Source organism: Cervus canadensis, chromosome 24 (genome assembly GCF_019320065.1).
Source record: "Cervus canadensis isolate Bull #8, Minnesota chromosome 24, ASM1932006v1, whole genome shotgun sequence".
Taxonomy (NCBI): Eukaryota; Metazoa; Chordata; class Mammalia; order Artiodactyla; family Cervidae; genus Cervus; species Cervus canadensis.
In genome coordinates, this window is record NC_057409.1 from 43,361,312 (window position 1) to 43,377,639 (window position 16,328).

Genomic DNA, 16,328 nt, shown 5'->3' on the forward strand with positions numbered 1-16,328 from the left:
CTCTGAAAGAAAAATATAAGTATATATGCAAAAAATAAAGAGGAATTAAGTATTCTTCAACACTTCATATTGAATTTCTTCTTAAAAAAAAAAAGAATTTCCAGCAGATTCAGAAAGAACTATTATTTCTAATATTTTTCTTCTCTGGAAGGCATAAAGTGGTGATAATATCACATTTTCAGCCAAATACGAGGGAGGGGAGCCTTTGTACTTAGAGAAAGCATGAGAGGTTTGTGTCAAAGGAGAGGAGACCGCCCAGTGGTTTCCAGTGGCTCTCTGCAGGTGGCCAGCAGAACACCGTCCAGCGTGGGCTGCTGAGGCTGTGCTGGGTTCACTGCGGTGAGGGAAGGAACCCCGCTTCTCTCTGAAGTCCTAACAAACCCAGTGATCACTGCCCTGTGGTCCATGGGACAGACCCAAATTAGCCCCACACCAGGCCTCCTGGGAACTGCCCATAATTTCTGCAAGGGGAGGAGAGTATATGGGTCAGGACTCAGTAGAGAACAGAAACCACCAAGGTATTTTAAGAGGAAATGAAGCTGCTACAGAAAACTTGGTGTTTCCAAAGTAGCTGCAGCAGCTGCCTCTTGATACCAAGTCTTCACGAGCTGGCTTGCCGGCATTAAGTAGCCAAAGCGCCTCTGCCTCATGTCTGCCCTTCAAGGCTCATGCAAGTGAATCTATTTGGCAGAACCTAAGTTGCTTTCAGGGCTTCCCTGGTGGCTCAGATGGTAAAGAATCAGTCTGAAATGTGGGAGACCTGGGTTTGATCCCTGGGTCAGGAAGATTCCCTGGAGAAGGGAATGGCAACCCACTCCAGTATTCTTGCCTGGAGAGTTCCATGGACAGAGGAGCCTGGTGGGCTACATTCCATGGAGTTGCAAAGAGTCAGACATGACTGAATGACTAACACACAGACACAATTTGCATTCAGCCTCCCTCATTGCAAAGGGTATCTGGGAAATGTGGTTTTCCGTCTACCAGCCTCTGGAGTACAGGAAGGTGGCCTGGGAGGAACTGTTGGGTGAAAATGACCATATCCAACCCTGGTTTCCTTTATTTCCACATCTGAGATCTGCTAAACCCACCAACATGATTGCTTATTAACAAACACTGACTGGGCAAAAGGGCCTTATCGCCACCCACCTTCCTTTTTACATGGAGATGGAAGGATTGTGGATTCAGAACTGAGGTTTGGAAAATGAAAACAAGAACGGTCATGAATTATTGAATAGCTGATATCCTGCTTCAGGATTTAGACAACAGAACTTCTTTATGGAGAGAGTCTCCTCGGGAAATGGGGTTATTTACTAACATACAGCATTATTGCTGGAAAGAATCTTGGAAATCATCAGTTTAGCATTTTCCAGTGTGTTCCAAAAACTAGTTAGATGCGCTTGACGCTTTACTCAAACAAGAAAGAATTCAGTGGTCAAATAAGTTTGGGAAACACTGCATATTCTCATCTTGAGGAGCCATAACCCATATTAACATAGTAGAGGCTCCTGCAGGGAGGAATCTGCTTCACTTTGGCCCACTGGTTTCCAACTTATTTAGTCTCAGAATTTTTTTTTAAAAAACAGAATGCCTGCTAACCCTCTGAGGACTTGAATTTCTATGGGACATACACTGGAAGAACTGGATTGAATTCCAGTTCCTCTTTTTCCATACGGAGAAGCTGAGTGCCAAAGCAGTGAATTCATTTGCAATGATCACAGAAATCAGGGTGGTAGAGCTGCGGACAAAACCCAAAACTTTGGACATTTAGTCCAGAGTTCTTTCTTCCTCATGCTGTCTCATCTAATGGACTTTTCCACTTTCAAATCTCCAGGCATCTTTGCTAAAGCAACAGCTGCTAAGAGATAGGCTACTCAAGGAAAAGCACATTTTGTCAAATATCCCACCAATGTGGAAGGATCCTTTTATCCATGAGTCCCTACAACCAACCTTATCACAAAGGACAAATAGGGAGAACACAGAGAAAGTCAACCACTTTGCATATGTTTGCCTTCAGATAATCAGTGTTTTGAGAGTAACGGGGATATTCTTGGACCCTTCTTTCTGTTTACCAAATTGCAGACCATCAGGAAATAGCACCAGTATATAGTCTATTATGAAAACAGATTATCCCCAAATCTAGTGACTCACTATATCTAGTGATACAGTAAGCCTTTATTATATCTCACACAGTTGCTACGAGAATCTGGGGAAGTCTTAGGCTGTGATTCTGGTACAGTCTCTTGTGAGGCTTCAGCACAGTGTCAACCAGGGATGCAGTCATCTGGAGGTTTCATTGGGGCATGACCATCTCCTCTCATGGTAGCTCATGTCTCAGAAGTCACACACCATCACTTCAGTTTATCAGAAATGAGCCTCTATGTCTAGCCCACACTCAAAGGGAGGAAAACTGGGCTCCCCCTTTTGAAGAAACAAGTGTCAAAGAATTTGTAGACATATTTTAAAACCACCACACCAAGAAAGAGCTGCAAGAGAGAAAGATGCTAATTAAATGACCAAAAATCAAGACATGATTTGGGGGTGAAAATCCATTCAGGAAAGAAAAAGTGTTAACTGAAAACTCTGAAAGAGATGAAGAATTTAAATTTGCATGGGGCTTGGAGTCCCATGCTGAATCATGGGCACAGAGATCCTTGAACTTCTTGTAATAAAGAACTCAATTAAAGATCTTCTGAGGGAAAAAAAAAAGATCTTCTGAAAGAAAACTTCTATTGCTGCCATTGTGACTAGGAGAATAAATGAAGGATTTGAATCAAGGATAAGCAACTTGAAGTGAATATCCAATGTTTTGACTTGTATCCTTCCAAGTTAAAATTTCCTTTCTTAAGCCTTTGAATTTTCTAAGTGTTGCAATATCTCAACATGACCAAGAGGGTCAAATTCCAGCTCAAGTCTTCACATCTTTTTTTTCTTCTTCTGAAGGTTTATACTCATTTCCCTATGCTATCTGAAAGCAAGATATCATGATCTAATTGCTTAAGAATTTATTTTCAAATAGATGTTGACAGAGTCTGAAAGTTTCAGAAAGATCAGACAGATCGTATTCCTGCTTCTACCCAATTTTTTTTTTTAAATTAAAAAACAACAACTATGATCTCCAAAAACTTTCCTTTGTGGCATCCGGGGTATTGCATCAATCAACATGCATTTCTTGGACATATGATAAAGATAAGAGGTTCTCTAGGACTCTTCTAATATATTTGGGAGCTCAAAGGAAAAACAGATGTAGATAAATGCAGCAATCACAAAAGTGGGGTTGAGAGAGAGAGAAATGGGCTGAGGCTACACTGGGGCAGTTCAGTGAGTTGAGGAGGATTTATTTAGGACAATATCCCAGAAATGATGAGCCTTCCCCTGGAACTTAAAATGATTCTAAATATTTGAGGGCAATTTAGGCAAGGCTGGGAGATAAGAGAAGGGAGACTGAATGTTTGAGTCATTGAACAGATGAGAAAAGGGTGGGCCTGAATATAGTGGGAGGTGAGATTGGAAGAGTAGGATGGGGATGGTGATCAAGATGAACTTGAACAAACAGCTGTAAAGAATTTGGTGTGGTTGGAGCAAATCCTTTGCAGGAATTGAAATGTTTTTTCAGTATACTGCTTTTCAAAACAAAACAACAAGGCTTTCCCATTAGCAGAGAGCTGAACCTGTTCTATAGGCGCTTGTGGGAGATGTGGGTTTAAGGGTTTTGTCTACCACCCTGGGCCGCATCCAGTCACCATCAAGACTGCAGGTCCACCAGCCTGAAGTATATGGAGGATGGGATAGAGAGAGGACAGTGCCTGACAGACTGAAGGACTGATGATTCATTTGTTCATTATCTAGCTAGCTCACAGTGGATGCCTTTAGGTTTGAGAGGCAAATAGGATTAAATACATTGTTCAGGGGAGTAGGACAAGATAGTATATTTTCTTTTTTTCTTATGCAAGATGGTTATTGCTTAGAGCAAGTCTTGATTTATTCAGCATAGATTTCATTTCTCTCTCTCTCTCTTTCTTTCTTTTGTGTGGCAACCATTGAAAGATTTTTTCAGTGAACATTTGCTGTGTCCTGTGACGTTGGTGTCAGGGTCTGCGCTAATGCCAGGGACACCAAAATGACGGAAACTTGATATTGACAATGTGACAACACACTTAAATATGTAACTTGAAGATGTCTCCTTTTGCTTCTGGCTTTTGCTTTGCCCGAAGGAGGGCTATTTCTCTTGGAAGAAAGTGGACAAGTGTGCTGCAGATGAACAGAACCGTGTTTGCGTTCCAGCTGTTGTACCAGCTGGGAGGCTCTGACACTGGCCTCCACCTGTCTGACTCCTGCTTCCTTTAGTTCAGAACCAAGTTATTTTTACGCTTATATCATGGGACAAAGTGTGATGGAAGTTCTTAAATGCTGAATTTGGAACGCATGCATTCTTGTTTCTAGAAATCCATGTATTAATGCTAAGTGGCTACTTCCACAGCAACAGACACAACACATAAAATGAAGTAATAGTCTATAGTTGCAGGTGGCAGAGTCCATCCCCTTATTTCAATGGCATGAGGGGCCTTGGACACAAGGAAGGACTGGACCCAAAGTCATTTGAAAATACAGAGGTCCAGCCAGGGTTACTCAAATCTCCTGGCTCTGAGTCCATGCTCTTTTTATTGAGGCAGCCATGACATCACCCGTGAAACAAGTGCAGATTTTAATCTCCCTCATCAAGAGGCCTGATGGCTATACAACTCATGCATACACATCATCAGGGTTCCTGGGTGGTTGACACTCATCACCCTCTGACTTCATTTTTTTTCCCCCCTTTGCAAGATGGTTATTTCTCAGAGCCAACATCCCTTTTCCAAAAAGTGAACATTGCCAGAAGGGTTTTTGGAAACTGCCTTGCTATCTGTCAGGAGCCAGATGATTTGCAGCAGTGAACCAATGCTCATAACAAGGAGACCTGATTGGATTACCAATTAGCACCTCCACCTCTGGAGGGTGGTTGGAAAGAAGAGAAAAGATGGTGTTTAGTTTGGGCAAATACCAAGAGGGCTTTATCATCCTCATAGAGGCATCAGCACAGCATATTAGGCCTCCTCCGAGCCATTCCACAGGAACGTCTCTCTCCTGATGCAAGAGCGAACTTGTTATGCAAACATTGGGTTATTGTGTCTGAACTACAGAAGCACCTCTGTGTCAGCGAGAGGAGAGAAACTGGCTGACTTGCGTCTGTTTTTAATGATGTCTCTGCTGCTGGGAAGTTTTGGAAACTGCAGGTAGAATCTTCCCCCAAGGAAACAGGGCTGGCCTGGGCTGTCTCATTTTACCTCCCCTGACGGAAGCCCCTGGGTGCGGGTTGGCCCTGGGAAGGACAGACAGATGGTTTCTCCACCTGGACCTTGCAAGAAGTGTCCCGGTGCAGGGTCTCCGGGTTTTTCTTGAAAATAAGCTCAGGTACCGGCAGTGTTAGCACTAGAGCAGGGGAGGGAGGCCGAAGGTGGCCTGCTCTCCCCAGCAGGGAGCCGCTGGTGGGTGTGCTCAGGAGCTGGCTGGGGTGAAGAGCCGCCCTCTCCCTCCAGGGGTTCTCCAGAGCTGCGCCATGTTTGGGCCCCATTGTCTAAAGTCAGTGTGGGATGAATGGGGTGGGGCTGCCACTTGCCTATGCCACGGCTTCCGTGAGGGTCTAGAAAAGAGGGGGTCCTCTGGTTTCAGGCATCCCTGCAGGGACAAGGTGAGGCTGGTGGGGACATCTTGTGTGAAGGACAGGGAGCCCCATCCTTCAAGCACGTGTGCAGCCCAGACCCTCGGCGCAGGTCTGGGAGATTCCGGCCTCTGCTTCCTGCTCTGTCAGCGCCCTTGAGCCCCACTCAGCAGCACAGCTGTGCCCTGAGGGTCAATGCTGCCACTCTTAGGGACTCCAGGGGCTGGGCCAAGGGGGAGAAGAAAACTGGATCTCTCCCAGTTGCTTAGAAAGATTGAAGATGTTTCTATGACTTGACTTACCCCATTTCTAAGGCAAAGGGGCCAGGAGAAGAGCTGGCAATCAATCACAGTGGATGCTTACAAGCGTGTGTTTATACATATACGCTGAGGCATGACGCGGGAACGCACACACATACTTACACCAAGGTGTGCACGCGCGTGTCCACATACACATAGCACACGCGTACACACATGCAGGTGTGCACACATGGACAGGGATACACAGCAACACAAGCGCAGGCAAACACGCATGCTGCTTAATCACACATACACACATGAGCACACAATACATACATGCACTCACATAGCTATAAAAGCACACACATGCCCTCAGACACACACGTGCCCTTGTGTGCACATTCATTTACACACACTCAACCTATGCACTTGAGGCTTCAGGCTACACTCCTCTCATAGTCACGGCCCTGTTGTTTATCCTAATCAGAGTCTCCTTTTGTAAGGGTATCCAATTAGAGGTGTGTGTGTGTGTGTCTGTCTGTCTGTGTGTTTGGTGTGATTTGCCCCAGGCAATGAAACCTCCTAGGAATACCTTTGGTGGTGACATTACGGTACTTAAAGTTTGGGTAATTGGCTCCACATTAAGAGAGCATCATTGCCCTGCAAATATAAAAGGGAGGGAATTGCAAGAAAAAGGTTCCATCTTGAAACAGTTTGGAAGCTTCTTTGGTGAGAGCAAAGAGGTGGGGGAGGGGGAGACAGGATTTGATTTTGACCATTTGAGCCTTAAACAGAGAAGATGCAAGCACATAACGGGGTTATTGATCCATGCATCGGATTTATGCTTACAAGGCTTCAGCTATACATGCTGGGTTTGAGGCGGGGGAGCGAGAGCGAGCAGGGTTTGAACAGTGAGGCGTCTGTCCCCGAGTGAGTGTGGGATGGGACGAACGTGGTGGTGCCTGTTGTCTCTTGGTGGCTCTCAGCTGCCATGTTCCTCTCTGAGTGTGAGCTTCTAGAAGCCCCGAGTGAGGCTCTACTGTTAACAGAGGCACTTTCCTCACCAAACACACCCCATCTCCTTCCTCTGCTGCTCAACCGGAGAAAGTCGCCCACCCTCTGATGAGGGAGGGACAGCTGCCTGGGCTGCACTTTGGAGAAGCTTGTCGGTTCTAGGTCTCCAGCCCGGACCCTGAGGGATTTTCAGGGCTGATTTGGACTCTGGGCAATTTTCGCTTTGTGTGCTGCCCCCACAGAAGCTGCCACTGCCCTGTCTCCGTCTCCTGAGCTGTCGGCTCTGAAGGATGAGAGCTCTGAGTGGGGCTAAGCCACAGAGGGTGTGGCCCTGCCTGCCTCACCCTTCAGAAGAGATCTGGAGCCCTCTGTTCACAAGCCTCAGGCCCTGGCCTGGCCTGGGAGGGTGATTCCTTCCTGGGGCCTCTTCCTCTTAGCCTGGTCCCCTGGCAGGCAGGGCTCTGGCTCAGTGTGGACAATGCCCCGTAAGCCCAGTAGTGAGTCTCTGTGTTGAGTGCAGGGGACTGCGTCATCAGGGGTGCTGCCAGGAGGGAGGAAAGCCCAGAACAGTGTGGCAGCATGAGCTGGTGCAGAAAATCCTTTTTTAAAACATGTCCTAACTCTTGCGGAATGAACATGGTGAGCGTTAATCCCACTGACATGGTCAGAAACACAGCTGATTCCCTTCTTCAGTGGGGTGGCTTTCAGACAGCTTAAGTGTGGCCCTGGAAGATGCTTAAAATGAGCCCAGGGTCACAGACAGGCCAAAGGGGTGCATCCATATACCCCAGGAGTGATTACCTCGTCCTGCTGCTGGAAGTTCCCCCCCAGCTGGTCTGTCACATGCGGGGCCTGTGGGGCTGCTGCGGCCTGATGTCCTGGGGCTGTCTGGGCCTCTCTGGCTCTCTGGACTTCTCTTTCCTTTCCTCAGGGACAGTGATGAGGTCCCCTTCTGGGGCGGAGCAACATCCTCTTCAAAAGCAAAAGGAGAAAAAGCATGAGTGAGAATCAGGATCAGCGAGAAGCAGAGGGAACCTCTCTGCTAACTCTCTGAGTGATGGTTCCTGGTGTCTAGAATGTGGTGTTTATTCCCCACATTCTCACATTGGTCTCTCTTTTTTCCAGCCCTGCTAAGGAGCAGAGGCCAGGTATCTCCCATAGTCAAGGCCGGATTACTTTTGGCCCTTCCTTGGGGGAACCTCTAAGAACCGGGAGGAACTGAACAGTGGTTGTTCTTATTCTTGTCCTGCTGATGGACTCCTGAGATAGAAGAAAGGTGAGGGAAGCTGCAAGGTCCTTCCCTAACTGGGGAGACCCAGCCTCCAAACTCATGGGACTATTGGCTGCAGAGTTCAAACCACAAAGCAATTTTTCTAAGCAGACCAGTGATCACATGGCTTCTCTGAGTCATAAAGCACACACAGCCCCTTCCAGACGGTGGAGGGTAACAGCATGGATGATAACACTCCACAGTGCACGTCCCGGCCTCCATCTCTCTCTCTTTCATTCTTTCTTCAAGTCAGCAGGGACTACTCTAGGGAGGGTGAAACCCAGTAATCTAAAAGTGATTGAGACCTTGTCTTAATCTCAGAGACAGTGGTCTTTATTTCGTGTTCAACACACTCTTGCTGTTTGTATTGAAAAGTTGGCTTCACACACAGTCTCAAAATACCATAAGCCACTTTTTTTTACAAAGGGAAAAGGTGTCTTTACAATGGAGAAATCTAGCAGACACATCTTTAACCAAATAAAGAAGTTTAACATCACCTATAATGGAGCAAATTATAACAAATGGGATAAATATAAAGGGATATTTATGTCCTTGATGTGATGCACTGGGAAGAACACATAACCAACACAGTATACTTGTCCAAAAGGTTTGATCTGAATCTAATTATGAGGAAACAGACAAACCTAAATTGAGGATAATTCTGTAAAGCAGCTTTTCAAAAATGTCAGTGTCATGAGAAATGAGACTGGGGAAGTGTTCTAGAGAAAAAGATGCTCAAGAGATGTGACAGTTAAATACAATGCATGATTCTGAGTTGAATCCTGGATTGATTGGGAAGAAAACAGCTGTAGGAAATGTTACTGGTATAATTAGAGAAATTGGAATGTGGACTATATGCTAGAAAATAATATGACATCAATGTTAATTTTCTTGAATGTGATAATTGCACTGTGGTTATGAAGGAGAACATTCTTGCTCTTGGGAGACATATGCTGATAAGGGATGAAACGTACAAAGTCTGTAGTTAAGTCTCAGATGATTCAGCAATAAAATAAAATATGTATGTGTGTATGTGCATTTATAAAATCTGGCTTCATTTTTATGATATGAGAAGTGAAACAACCCAGGACTAAGCAAGTAAACGGGTCTGTGCAACCTCTGGACAGTGGGATAGTCTCACTTACTAGCTTTAAACACCTTTGCCCCAAGGACCCTTGGATGAGAAAGATTCCCATGGAAATCTTGCCTGCTTGAACCCCCGCATCCCTTTTTTTTTTTTTTTAATGCGTCTGCTACCCGGTTGAGTTACACACTGAACTAACTGATTAGTTAGAGAACTAACTAACACACTGATTAACTAATCAAGAGACCAGGGACTTCTTAGCCCATTTCCTTTGGGCAGGGTAGTAGATCCTTGTAGATCTAGGGGATGGACAAGTTCGAGATCCTCAGTCCCCAGTGGACACAATAGCTCAAAACAGGTGGAGGGCTGGTGAGGTGAGCAGCACTGAAGACAAAATTCCCTGGTGTTGCCGTCTTCCTGGGGGCCAGGCTGTGCCGCCAACACCGTGGTTCACAGGGGGAAGCTGCTTTCCTACCTGTCTGCTCACAGGGTGATCCTTGCCAGGTTTGGATTTTTCACAAAAAACCTCAAATTCTTTAGGACGATTAACTCTTAGGTGAGAGAGATGGTAAACAAGCCCCTGCCTCAAAAATCAAAGGATTTGCATTTCCCTAATCATTAGTGATGTTGAGCATCTTTTCATGTGCTCCTTAATCATCTGTATATCTTCTTTGAAGAGATGTCTAATAAGTCTTCCGTCCAGTTTTTGATTGGGTTGTTTTTTTTTTTTTGATTTTGAGCTCCATGAACTGAAATAGCTAGTGGGAACCTGCTAAAGTACAGGAAGCTCAGCTCCGTGCCTCGTGATGACCTAGAGGGGCAGGATGGAGGGTGGGGAGGAGGTCCAAGAGGGACAGGATGTGTGTATACACACAGTTGATTTACTTCATTTGTACAGCAGAAATGAACACAACATTGTAAAGCAATTATACCCCATTAAAAAAATGAAGTTGAAAATTAAAAATAAACTACATAAATACTATTACTGTCTTATGCCTAAAATGACAAAATAAAATTATATCATAATACACAGTTAAAAAAATCGAAAGACCATTCTCAAAACTGAAATGTGTCGAGAATGTCATGACCTGGGTTCATTGCTTTGTTTGTTCTGAGAGGCAGTGCAGTGTGAAAGTGTACAGATTCTGAGATTGGAAGGCAGCTCCAAGCCCAGTGAGGCCACTTGTAATTGCGTGACCTCAGACAAGTTCCTCATCTCCCAGGGCTTCAGATATCTGATCTGTGAAACGAGGGTAGGACTGTTGTGAGGAGCAAATGAGATGAGATGTGTTAAAAATTGAGCAGCGTGCCTGGTACTGAGGAGGAACTTAAATATTAATGTGCCTCCTTCTATTTCTGATTACCACCAGTCAGAGATCACCTAGCATCTGTGATCCTGTCATCTTGCCCTTGGGGAAGGAGGTTGTTTTCTAAAAGTGAAGAGCTTTCTAAATATGGCCCATTATTTCCAACCTATCCACACCTAAAAGTATACACTTTGATATATACATAATTTCAGATGTTCATATGATGTTTTGAAAAAATGAAGACTTCTATTGATATTATGAACTTTTAATGAATAAACACATATTCCTAAGTAGATTAGGTTAAAAAGATAGGAGAAACTATAGAGCGTGCAGCAAATGTTTAGTAATTTGGTGCTGTTTTACATCTGCAATCAGAATATATTCCTGTGTGCTAAGTCTCTTCAGTCGTGTCTGACTCTTTGCAGCCCCGTGGACTGTAGCCTACCAGGTTCCTCTGTCCATGGGATTCTCCAGGCAAGAATACTGGAGTGGGTTACCATTTCCTTCTCCAGGGGATCTTCCTGACAGAAGGATCAAATTCACGTCTCTTATGTCTCCTGCATTGGCAGGCAGGTTCTTTACCACTAGTGACACCTGGGAAGCCCATAGAATATATTCTTAGGGGGTTTGATTAGTAAGTAGTGAGCTAGATACAAAGTTGTTTTCACTATGGCACTTTGGTTACGGCAGCAGCTGTCTGAGCAGAAGCACCTTCAAGTAGCTGGGGAGGAGCTTTGTCCCTTCTAGACTCGTTTTTCATGGCTGGGGACCCTGACATGTCTTGCCTTGCTCCCCTCTGGAGCAGGATCCTGTGGGATGCTGGAGGGAAAGAGTAGCTACCTTGAGGCGAGAGTGTGTCCCTGTCTGTGTCCATTGGGAGATGCACTCTTAACGCCCTTGACCTTCTTAGGGACACCTGCTTCAGGGGAGGTCTCCATGACGGCCCATGCTCTTCTTCTGTTTCTGGTGCTGACTCAGGGCGTGGAGCACCTAGGAGATAGACAGAAAGCCAAGTTGTGGTAGACATCTGTGGGTTTTGCTAGCTGTCTCTTCTTTTTTTTAAACTACTTATTTTTTAATGCTTTTTATTTTATTTATTTTCTTAGTCCCCTGAGAAGGGATTGAACCCATGCTCCCAGCAGTGGAAGCACAGAGTCCTAACCACTGGTCCATCAGGAATTTTCCAAACATTCAGCCTTTAAAAAAATTTTTTTTTTGGCCACAGCATGGGGGATCTTAGTTCCCTGACCAGGAATCAAGCCTGCACCTCCTACATTGGAAGCATGGAGTCTTAACCACTGGACTGCCAGGGAAGTCCCTGTCTCTTCTTTTTGGGGACCCATCTCTGTCACTCACCCCATGTGGTTTTGGGAGATCTATTCTCTGACTCCAGGGATGGGCATGTGACTGAAGCCTGGCTATGAGGGCATCTCACTGTCTTAGCCACAGTGATTGAGTCCAGGGAGGAGGCAGAGCCCAAGCCTGGCCAATCAGAGGCAGTTTTGGTACTTTTTTCAAGAGCTTTTAAGAGGTATATCCATTCTACTGGGATTAACAAGCTATCATGGATTTGCAAGAGGCCATCTTTACATGGAGACAACCTACCTGAGAGGAAAGACTAACAGAGACGAGAGACTCAGACAAATAGTGTCCAGAGGACATTTTCTGAAATGTGGGTCCAGTTCGGCCTGGAGCTGGCCGATCCTTGACCTATCCAATTACATGAGCAAATACATTTCTTTTTTTTTGCTTAAGAGAGTTTGAGTTAGGCTTCTAACACTTGTTACTGAAAGAGTCCTCATAGACATACACAAGAAGGAGGAACTCAATGTGTTCACTTTCTCTGTATGTTATTCCTGGTTTTCATTTGGCAGTGTGCTAGCAAGCTCAATGGATCTAATAGGCTTAAGAATCTGGTGCATGATGTCCTGGTGACCTTCCTTCCAGGGTCATCATGGGAGATACTCAGGGTTCACCTGAGTCCTGCTGATAGTCCTGTCTTTACGTGCATTAAGCATGTTCTTTTAAAAGCTGGAGCACAGTCGGTTTACAGTGCTGTGTTAGTTTCAGGCGTTCAGCAGAGTGAATCAGTGAGCATGTCTTTTTATTCCAGTGTTTTGACTTCTGGGACTTTACTGACCCTGGGAAGACTGTCTCTCCCTGGGCTAGCCAGGCCCTGAGACAGTGAAGGACCACCTGCAAGTGTATATTTCATATGGAAACTAACCGGTCTCGAGCCCCTCCCCGCTCTCCCCAGGCATGACCTCCTTTAAACAGCTCTTACACTTCCAGGCCACTATGCTGTTGTTGTTTAGTTGCCAAGTCATGTCCGACTCTTTGCAGCCCCATGGACTGTAGCACTCCAGGCCTCCCTGTCTCTGCCAGGCCACTATAACCCTGCCTTTATGACCCCAGGGCCAGGTACCCAACAACCAGGGACAGCCCTGATGCAGAGTCTGCTCAAATTATTCCAACTAGCCAATGACAAACCTGCTTAGCCTGCTTGCCCTGCCTCGCCCATTTCTTCCTGCCAAAAATGGAATAAAGACTCTTGCCCATTCCCTGTCCCCACCCCGCAACCCCCCCCCGCCACCCCTGTGCCCCCTGCCAGCACTTCTGCCTCCTAACTGACCCTGGCTTTTTCCATGTGGCCCTGTGGGACGTGGCATGCCCTCTGCTCTTGGGAACTGTGAGTAACAGACTATCTTTTTCACTAGCAAGTGTCTCCCAATCTATTGGCCTTATTAGAACTGAATAATAATTTTAAAAACCCTGCATTTAAAAATACTGTAATACTGTGTGTGTATATGTGTGTATGTTTTAAGGAGCTGTGTAATTTTTTTGAAAGGTAAAATCTACATACAGTGAAAGCAAGCAGATCCTAAGTAAACAGTTCAATGAGTTTTGATAAGTGTATATATCCATGCAACCGACTAAGATTTAGAACATTTTCATCATCTCAGAAAGTTCCTTTATGCATCCTTCCATTGACCAGTCTTTTAAGCTTAACAGTTATGACATTCTTCATAGTGAGAATTCCAAACAGCTGGAGAGCGAAAACTGAGAAATCAGTGGCAGTTTTTGCTGAAGTTTCTAGAAAGCTCAGAAGGAGTCAGCTGTTTAGAGAGTTGCCTTTTGCCTCAGGCTGCCCAGAAAATTCCCAGGGGGCAATAATGTGTCTTTGGCCAGGGTGTTGTGGAATGGCTTGGGAAGATCAGAAAGTTTCTGCTTGTGTGCAGGGTGAACTGAGTGGTCACTCAGAAGCCTCTTTCTGAGTCTTAGGTTGGAATTGATCTCTCCTTACCCACACTCTCTTAGCGCTTTGCTTACAAGCGCAAAATCTCTTTCCTGACAAGGATTGTAGAAATCATCTAATGTTACACAATAACGTTACCTAATTCACAATCAGGAAAATGGAACAGACTCAGAGACACAGAGAACAGACAAGGTTGCCAAGGAGGAGAAGGGGGTGGGTAGGGATGGGGTGGGAGTCTGGAGTTAGCAGATGCAAACTGGAATATATAGAATGAATACACAACAAGATCCTACTGTAAGGCACAGGGAACTGTGGTCCATATCCTGTGATAAACCATAATGGAAAAGAATATGAAAAAGAATGTCTCTCTCTATATATATAACTGAATCACTTTGCTGTACAGTAAAAATGAACACAACATTGTAAATCAACTATACTTCAATAGAATAAACTATGAAAAATCAGGAAAGTGGCTCTTCAGACAAACTTTGATCTTTCATAAAACCAAAATCCAAAGATCCAAATATCCTTTTTATCCTGGCTGCCAGGTAGCTCATTTAAATCCAGTGCTTAACAAAGGCAATGAATTCATTGCAGATGTCTGATAAAATTTATTTCTCTACTCTTTTTAACCAGGTTTTTATTTTTTCAATTTCAATTGTATATGGCATTTACTTGTTGTAAGCTGCCTGAAAATTCTTGCACCTTTATAACATCTATGGTGCCCTAGACTTATGTGTATGGCTGACTGCCATTTTCTTCCACAGTTTAGCAAAATGCTCTGCTTAATGAAGGACTCAATGCATATTTTAAAAACTGAGTTGAATATGACCAGCAGAGACCTACTTGCAGATTTATCCTTTTGTTTCTTTTTTAAAAAGTTCTCTTAAGGGGGCGACCCTGGAGAGGGTTAGCCGTGATTTAGGATAGGACTGCATGAGCGGGTCCCACACCCCAGTCCTTCCTGGCCTGCCTCTTTCCCTCAGGAGACACGTTCACAGGGACCCACCTCTTCTTCGTGCCTTGCCTTTTGGCGGGTGTTGGCTATGATAATGAATCTCCACAGGGAAGATGAAGAGCTCTGCTGGGGGCTCACTGGCTTTAAGTTGACTCCTCAGGGGGTCCAGGACTCTGGGTGGTTCTTCTGAGATAAGAGGTAATTTCAAAGCTTTAGGTACCTGGAGAAAATGTAAAAACAAACAGACTCCAATATGGCAGATATCTAAATCCTGCTGGCTGCAAGGGATAAATGATATGGTATCTTATTGACTCTCCAGCATCAGAAGCTCCTGGGTGTGATGTTGCTTCTGAATCCAGGGCTGAGAAGGAAAACTGACCAACCTGGAAGCCGGTCAACTCACTAGAGTGGGGCTGCTTTGGTTGGTGGGGACTCGGTTATGTCCCTGTTAACCCAGTCTGCAGCTGCTCTGAGAAGTAAAAACATGGTAAATTCAAGAGCCTTTGTGAGGAAATACAGTCTTTCTTTCTCTTGTAGTCCGGAAACTGAGCCAGATTGACATGTTGGAGCTGAGATTTCCATGTCTGGAGAGGGAAAAATCTTGACTTGTGTCATTATGGGGAAAAAGGCAAGGCTCAGACTGTGGACTTTGCAACCTTTCAGGTAAGAAAGGGCAGAAATAGGAATACACATTTGTATGTTTGCTTGCCTTGTGTAATCTCTCTAAGCCTCAATTTCTCTTTCTGTAAAATGGGGGTAATCATACTGCCCACCTCATAAATTGCCATGAGGATTAAATGAGTTAATTATACATAGTTACAATAGTGTTTGGAACTAGGCTTATTTCTATAATATTTCTTTGAGAGAAGACTCTTCTGTCATTAGAGTTTAATACTGAATACCTAGGTGTCTCCACACATCTGAAATATGAAGATAGCTAGAAAAAAAAATCACTGTGTGTCAGGATCAACTACAGCTTTAACCCAGTTTCCTTTATGTCCAAAAAGCTCCAAAACATCGGTGTGTGTCTGCACGGTGGGGTGGGGGAGAGAGAGGCACCAGGGGTGGTACTTAGAGCTTCCTGTTTCCAATTATTCAGAAGTTGCTAAAAATTTTTCCTTTTAGTTTGCAGCTTTTAACATATGAACTCGTCTCTATGAAATGTATATGTGTGCTGGGTTTCAGGGAGTTCAGTTTCACAGGAGGAAAAATAAAAATGTTTCTCACTTTTTAGTGTTCAAAAAGAAAAAAAGATCAGACACACACACAAGCATCCTACGTGTTTAGAGTTGAATGAGGAGGAAATTCACCCAGCGACATTCAGGGTAATATGTATAGTTTTGAGACGTTAAGAAAATGATTAACCCAATGCATGCACATAGGATCTTTCTGTTCCTAGAGATCTCCACTCTCCAGGTGCCAGCTGCCCACCAACTGCCCTTTTCTGAATACCGACCTTTGTATTTTGTTTGACAAGGTTTGCATTGGGAAATCTATGTGGAAAC

At 44.7% G+C, this 16,328-nt stretch overlaps 2 protein-coding genes across 6 annotated transcripts in view; one reads left to right on the forward strand and one right to left on the reverse strand.

The window, feature by feature from the left end:
- The window catches only part of KIAA2012 (KIAA2012 ortholog), a 127,436-nt gene that overhangs the window by 84,314 nt on the left and 26,794 nt on the right, over positions 1–16,328 (reverse strand). For all 3 annotated transcript variants that reach the window (XM_043444559.1, XM_043444558.1, XM_043444557.1), the window contains 3 exons: positions 14,875–15,043; positions 11,450–11,599; positions 7,750–7,920 (listed from right to left, as the gene is read on the reverse strand). In XM_043444559.1, the coding sequence (XP_043300494.1) occupies positions 7,750–7,920; positions 11,450–11,599; positions 14,875–15,043 (490 nt within the window). The remainder of the gene's footprint in view (positions 1–7,749; positions 7,921–11,449; positions 11,600–14,874; positions 15,044–16,328) is intronic.
- Positions 13,245–16,328, forward strand: part of LOC122426022 — an 83,701-nt gene continuing 80,617 nt past the window's right edge. For all 3 annotated transcript variants that reach the window (XR_006265108.1, XR_006265107.1, XM_043444562.1), the window contains exons 1-2: positions 13,245–13,298; positions 15,361–15,486. Coding sequence is in view for 1 of the 3 variants with exons in the window: in XM_043444562.1 (XP_043300497.1) it covers positions 15,404–15,486 (83 nt within the window). In the remaining 2 variants the exon portion in view is untranslated. The remainder of the gene's footprint in view (positions 13,299–15,360; positions 15,487–16,328) is intronic.